Source organism: Entelurus aequoreus, linkage group LG18, assembly GCF_033978785.1.
Source record: "Entelurus aequoreus isolate RoL-2023_Sb linkage group LG18, RoL_Eaeq_v1.1, whole genome shotgun sequence".
Taxonomy (NCBI): domain Eukaryota; kingdom Metazoa; phylum Chordata; class Actinopteri; order Syngnathiformes; family Syngnathidae; genus Entelurus; species Entelurus aequoreus.
Window position 1 is genome coordinate 49,104,735 of NC_084748.1, and position 7,500 is coordinate 49,112,234.

The 7,500-nt window shown below is 43.1% G+C and overlaps 1 protein-coding gene across 2 annotated transcripts in view; it reads right to left on the minus strand.

Annotated features, from left to right (window-relative positions):
- Positions 1–7,500, minus strand: part of LOC133634229 (mast/stem cell growth factor receptor kita-like) — a 71,002-nt gene that overhangs the window by 26,407 nt on the left and 37,095 nt on the right. For both annotated transcript variants that reach the window (XM_062027338.1, XM_062027337.1), the window contains exons 7-8: positions 4,123–4,238; positions 3,938–4,052 (exon numbers count right to left, since the gene is read on the minus strand). In XM_062027338.1, coding sequence (XP_061883322.1) covers positions 3,938–4,052; positions 4,123–4,238 — 231 coding nt within the window. The remainder of the gene's footprint in view (positions 1–3,937; positions 4,053–4,122; positions 4,239–7,500) is intronic.

The window sequence follows — 7,500 nt, forward strand, 5'->3', positions numbered from 1 at the left end:
TAAAAAAAATAAATGTTGACATTGTGATATAATGCGAGAATCGGTTTGAATCGAGAATCGATTCTGAATCAAATCGTCACATATCGAGTCATAATTTTCAAAAATCAATTGAAAAAATAAATACATCTTTTACATTGCAATACATTGCTAGAATCGGTTTGAATCCAGAATCGTGTTTATTCGAGAATTGATTCCGAATCAAATCGTCACATCCGAATCTTGATTCTTATTCATGCCGATTCTAAATCGAGTCATAATTTTAAAAAATCGATTTAAAAAAATAGAATAAAATAAAATAAATGTTGACATTGTGATATAATGCGAGAATCGGTTTGAATCGAGAATCGATTCTGAATCAAATTGTCACATATCGAGTCATAATTTTCAAAAAATTGGATTCTTATGAAAAATCGGGACTCAGCTCTCAAAAGAGCAATTAAAACAGGTCTAAATACGGATCGTATGATTTTTAAAAGTTTGAGGAACAAAGTTACAATGCTTATGCGGAAGTCTAGGGCTGACTTTCACTTAGAATTAATCAAAGCTGCAAAAGGGAACATTAGACAGTTATGGAAAACCATTGACACACTCACTGGAGGAGAGCAAACAAGAAACAACACTATAACATTAAATATCAATGGCACTACTATCACAGACAGTCTGGACATAAGTAATCATTTTAATGAACATTTCATCCAGTCTGTACAAACCCTGAATAAAAAATTCCCTCAAAATCAGTGCAAAGAATTGCCATTTATTCAGGATGGACTAAGTTTAGAATTAACAAATGAAACAAAGGTAAACAAAATCCTCAAGCTCACGATCTAGAGATATATACGGTCTGGACACTTTCTTCCTAAAAACGTATAAAGATAGTCTTACTGCTCCTATAACAACATTGATAAATAAATCAATAACAGAAAACACTTTCCCTACCACGTTGAAAACTGCCACTATCATCCCAATCCATAAAGCAGGAAATAAACAAGACATCAACAATTACAGACCAATTAGCCTTCTCCCCGTTATATCCAAAGCAATAGAAAAAGTGATCGTTGAGCAACTCACAGAACATTTGGACTATGAAGACCTCCTACATACCATGCAGTTTGGGTTTCGGGCAAATCACTCGACCGAAACTGCATGTTGCCTTCTACTAGAAACAATCAAACAAAACCTTGATAATGGAGGTGTAGTTGGAGCAATATTCTTAGACCTCCGCAAGGCATTCGATACAGTCAGTCACCCCACGTTACTTACAAAATTAACATCTTTTAAACTGTCGACAGATACTCTGGCCTGGATTATGTCATATCTATCTGGTCGGACCCAATGTGTCCGTATTGATAACACAACATCCAGTCTCACTCCTACTGATATTGGCCTGCCACAAGGCTCTAATATCGGCCCTCTTCTTTTCTCCATGTATATAAACGACCTGCCATCTGTATGTGAGGATGTAAATATCCAGATGTATGCAGATGACACGGTTATCTATACTTGGGGAAAGGACGCTGAAACGGTTGCCAGAAAACTTACAGCAGCCATGGAGAAGGTGGCAAGATGGCTACATGACTCTTGTCTTACATTAAACATTAAGAAAACTGCAACAATGTATTTTGTAAACAAATATAAAATGTAATCCTTTCCAAATATAACGATTAATAAGGAAATAATACAAAATGTTAGTGAATATCGTTACCTGGGTGTCATTTTAGAGCCAACACTTGGCTTTAAAAAACATCAAACAGATGTGCCAGGGTCTTAAATACAACATAAAAACGTTCAAATGTATCAGGAATTCATTAACACTGGAGGCAGCTCAAACTTATTTTAATGCAATGATTATGTCTCGTTTTTATTATTGTAGAACATGTTGGTCGCAGGCAAGCAAAATGACACTGAGGCCATTGGAAACTTTGCACAAACAATCCCTCAAAATCCTTGACCGAAAACCACAACACCACCATCACTGTTTAGTTCTCCAAAAATATAGATTGTTAAATTTAGCTAACATTCAAAGATTAGCATCAATAAGAATGGCCCATCGAATCTTAAATAACACTGCACCAGTGCCACTTAAGCACTTTGTCCAGTTTACATCTGCTGTGACAACTAGAAACACACGAGCCTCCACCAGGGGGCAGTGTAGCATACCCAGATGTAAAACCTCTTTTGCACAATCAGCCTTTTCATATAAAGCCATAAAGGAATGGAAGGACCTCACAACAAACTTGAAAAGTCTAACAGATGACTCTTCATTCACAATTGAAGTTAAAAAGTGGCTTTGGAGCAATCAAAGCTGCTCACACGGTCACTAAGATGGGCACTATGTTTGACACATCAACCTAATGTGTATTATATTTATCCATGAGAGCATTTTTACTGTAAATTGTGAGGTGTGTGTGTTAAAATCATGGTTGTTTTTACAAATGATGACAGATGTGAACAAAAGCATGTATTGTCTTTGTGTGATGATGTAAATGAGGTGTGCTTGTATTGTATATTAAGTATGTGTCCATGAAAGGGCATTTTATGACTTTTTTCTTAATACTTGTGTATGTTTTTATTGTCATAATTTTATTGCATGATTTTTGTATCCCTTTAATTTAGGTAGCCAGGGACTGCAGATGGAAATTAGCTATTTAGCTATAATCTGGTACAGAACATATCTGTCTTTGAGCTTAATGTTTCTGTACATTGTCCCTTCAAATAAAGACTAAACTAAACTAAACTAAAAAACATTAAAAAAAAGATGAGAAGTCCTCAAAGGCTTATTTTGAAAGTATAATTATGTTTATAGATTATATGATATCTGTTGTTGTGTTCCCTAATTTGAGTGACCTGGACATAATCTGGACTGTACATAAATGCTTATTTTGAAAATGTAATTTTGTTTATAAATTATATGCAATCTGTTGTGTTCCCTAATTTTTTTCTGTGTACATGAATGAAGGTGTGTGTTGCTGAGTCCGACTTGGACATTATCTGGACTGGGCCTGCTTTAAAAAACCCTTTAAACAAATCTAATATCATTGACAACCTGGTCTGTTGAAGATAAGGCCCTTTTTTAAAAAATAGAATAAAATAAGATAAATAAATAAAAAACATTTTCTTGGATAAAAAAGAAAGTAAAACAATATAAAAATAATTACATAAAAAATAGTAATTAATGAAAATGTTAGTGGACCAGCAGCCTATACAATCTTGTGTGCTTCAGGGACTGTGTCCCTTGCAGATGTGTTGTCTATGTTGTGGGAACCAGAATATTGGTAGCAGAAAGAAATAACCCCTTTTGTGTGAGTGGGTGTGGATGAGTGTGCATGGGGGAGGTTGTTTGGGTTGATGCACTGATTGAAAGTGTATCTTGTGTTTTTTCTATGTAGATTTAATTTAAAAAAAAAAAAAAAAAAAAAAAAAAAATTTTTTTTTTTTTTTTTTTTTTTTAGAACAGGCCCGCGGGCGACTCATCTGGTCCTTACGGGCGACCTGGTGCCCGCGGGCACCGCGTTGGTGACCCCTGGTTTAAATAATGTCCTTTAAAACGGACTTTGAAACACCGTTGCTAAATAGTTGTATTTGGAACGTTGTGTCAACGTTGATGTCTAACGCTGTTGGTCGGGGAAATGACCAAAATTCAACGTCAAATCAACGTCAGAACCCGACATTGATTAAACGTCGTCAAAAAGCATGTTGTTTCAACGTTATGTTTGACTTGCACAACGTCAGGACATAATTCAACAAGTTGTCAACGTTGTTTCAATGTCTTGTGCCTGCTGGGTAAGAGCTGCGCCGGACAAGGAGTCGACAGCTTTTAGCTCATTGACAAGCACTGCTCGACTGAACTCTCAGTCAGCTGGGATTTGCGGTTGGAGCTTGGCGTGGTCAAGATGGCCACTTTTACAAGTGATATCGGGGGGCGGTACCCGTGTAGTACCTGGTGTGAGGGAGGTCACAGAGGTACCAGCTGATCTTAGGAACTGGATGACCAGCAGCCACACACTTCACCTGACCGTCTACTGGTCCTTCCTGGGCGATGATGACTGGCTTACCTTGCAGAGTAAACACAGGTTATTACCAAAGATAGTCCACCTCCTATGAACTCTCTCAGTACGGACTTACTGTTGACATACACTTGGAAGAAGTGTTCCACAGACGCGTCTTCATGACTGGCGAAGAACTTGTAGACGCCCCCTTCTGAGCCGAGAACCCTCACCAGTTTCAGCTCACTGATGAACCTGCAGTGGAAGGTGGATTCAAGATGGTGTGCAGCCAAGATGGCGGCCAGCGCGGTACTTGTATCGGTGTTGGTGGACGGTACCTATATGTGTGTTGGTGGACAGTACTTGTATCGGTGTTGGTGGACGGTACCTATATGTGTGTTGGTGGACAGTACCTGTATCGGTGTTGGTGGACGGTACCTATATCTGTGTTGGTGGACGGTACCTGTATCTGTGTTGGTGGACGGTACCTGTATCTGTGTTGGTGGACAGTACCTGTATCTGTGTTGGTGGACGGTACCTGTATCTGTGTTGGTGGACGGTACCTATATCTGTGTTGGTGGACGGTACCTATATGTGTGTTGGTGAACAGTACCTGTATCTGTGTTGGTGGACGGTACCTATATGTGTGTTGGTGGACAGTATCTGTATCTGTATTGGTGGACGGTACCTGTATCTGTGTTTGTGGACGGTATCTGTATCTGTGTTGGTGGACGGTATCTGTATCTGTGTTGGTGGACGGTACCTGTATCTGTGTTGGTGGACGGTATCTGTATCTGTGTTGGTGGACAGTACCTGTATCTGTGTTGGTGGACGGTACCTGTATCTGTGTTGGTGGACGGTACCTATATCTGTGTTGGTGGACAGTACCTGTATCTGTGTTGGTGGACGGTACCTGTATCTGTGTTGGTGGACGGTACCTATATCTGTGTTGGTGGACGGTACCTATATGTGTGTTGGTGAACAGTACCTGTATCTGTGTTGGTGGACGGTACCTATATGTGTGTTGGTGGACAGTACCTGTATCTGTATTGGTGGACGGTACCTGTATCTGTGTTTGTGGACGGTATCTGTATCTGTGTTGGTGGACGGTATCTGTATCTGTGTTGGTGGACGGTACCTGTATCTGTGTTGGTGGACGGTATCTGTATCTGTGTTGGTGGACAGTACCCGTATCTGTGTTGGTGGACGGTATCTGTATCTGTGTTGGTGGACGGTACCTGTATCTGTGTTGGTGGACGGTATCTGTATCTGTGTTGGTGGACGGTACCTGTATCTGTGTTGGTGGACGGTATCTGTATCTGTGTTGGTGGACGGCATCTGTATCTGTGTTGGTGGACGGTACCTGTATCGGTGTTGGTGGACGATACCCGTATGTGTGTTGGTGGACGGTACCCGTATCGGTGTTGGTGGACGGTACCCGTATCGCTGTTGGTGGACGGTACCTGTATCTGTGTTGGTGGACGGTATCTGTATCTGTGTTGGTGGACGGTATCTGTATCTGTGTTGGTGGACGGTATCTGTATCTGTGTTGGTGGACGGTATCTGTATCTGGGTTGGTGGACGGTACCTGTATCTGTGTTGGTGGACGGTACCCGTATCTGTGTTGGTGGACGGTACCTGTATCTGTGTTGGTGGACGGTACCTGTATCTGTGTTGGTGGACGGTACCCGTATCGGTGTTGGTGGACGGTACCCGTATCGGTGTTGGTGGATGGTACCCGTATCGGTGTTGGTGGACGGTACCTGTATCTGTGTTGGTGGACGGTACCTGTATCTGTGTTGGTGGACGGTACCTATATCTGTGTTGGTGGACGGTATCTGTATCTGTGTTGGTGGACGGTATCTGTATCTGTGTTGGTGGACGGTATCTGTATCTGGGTTGGTGGACGGTACCTGTATCTGTGTTGGTGGACGGTACCTATATCTGTGTTGGTGGACGGTATCTGTATCTGTGTTGGTGGACGGTATCTGTATCTGTGTTGGTGGACGGTATCTGTATCTGGGTTGGTGGACGGTACCTGTATCTGTGTTGGTGGACGGTACCTGTATCGGTGTTGGTGGACGGTACCTATATGTGTGTTGGTGGACGGTACCTATATGTGTTTTGGTGGACGGTACCTGTATGTGTGTTGGTGGACGGTACCTATATGTGTGTTGGTGGACGGTACCCGTATCTGTGTTGGTGGACGGTATCTGTATCTGTGTTGGTGGACGGTACCTATATGTGTGTTGGTGGACGGTACCTATATGTGTGTTGGTGGACGGTACCCGTATCTGTGTTGGTGGACGGTACCTGTATCTGTGTTGGTGGACGGTACCTGTATCTGTGTTGGTGGACGGTACCCGTATCGGTGTTGGTGGACGGTACCCGTATCGGTGTTGGTGGATGGTACCCGTATCGGTGTTGGTGGACGGTACCTGTATCTGTGTTGGTGGACGGTACCTGTATCTGTGTTGGTGGACGGTACCTATATCTGTGTTGGTGGACGGTATCTGTATCTGTGTTGGTGGACGGTATCTGTATCTGTGTTGGTGGACGGTATCTGTATCTGGGTTGGTGGACGGTACCTGTATCTGTGTTGGTGGACGGTACCTATATCTGTGTTGGTGGACGGTATCTGTATCTGTGTTGGTGGACGGTATCTGTATCTGTGTTGGTGGACGGTATCTGTATCTGGGTTGGTGGACGGTACCTGTATCTGTGTTGGTGGACGGTACCTGTATCGGTGTTGGTGGACGGTACCTATATGTGTGTTGGTGGACGGTACCTATATGTGTTTTGGTGGACGGTACCTGTATGTGTGTTGGTGGACGGTACCTATATGTGTGTTGGTGGACGGTACCTGTATATGTGTTGGTGGACGGTACCTGTATGTGTGTTGGTGGACGGTACCTATATGTGTGTTGGTGGACGGTACCTATATGTGTGTTGGTGGACGGTACCTGTATCTGTGTTGGTGGACGGTACCTGTATCTGTGTTGGTGGACGGTATCTGTATCTGTGTTGGTGGACGGTACCTGTATCTGTGTTGGTGGACGGTACCTGTATCTGTGTTGGTGGACGGTACCTGTATCTGTGTTGGTGGACGGTACCTATATCTGTGTTGGTGGACGGTACCTGTATCTGTGTTGGTGGACAGTACCTGTATCTGTGTTGGTGGACGGTACCTGTATCTGTGTTGGTGGACGGTACCTATATGTGTGTTGGTGGACGGTACCCGTATGTGTTTTGGTGGACGGTACCCGTATCTGTGTTGGTGGACGGTATCTGTATCTGTGTTGGTGGACGGTACCCGTATCTGTGTTGGTGGACGGTACCTGTATCTGTGTTGGTGGACGGTACCTGTATCTGTGTTGGTGGACGGTACCCGTATCGGTGTTGGTGGACGGTACCCGTATCGGTGTTGGTGGATGGTACCCGTATCGGTGTTGGTGGACGGTACCTGTATCTGTGTTGGTGGACGGTACCTGTATCTGTGTTGGTGGACGGTACCTAT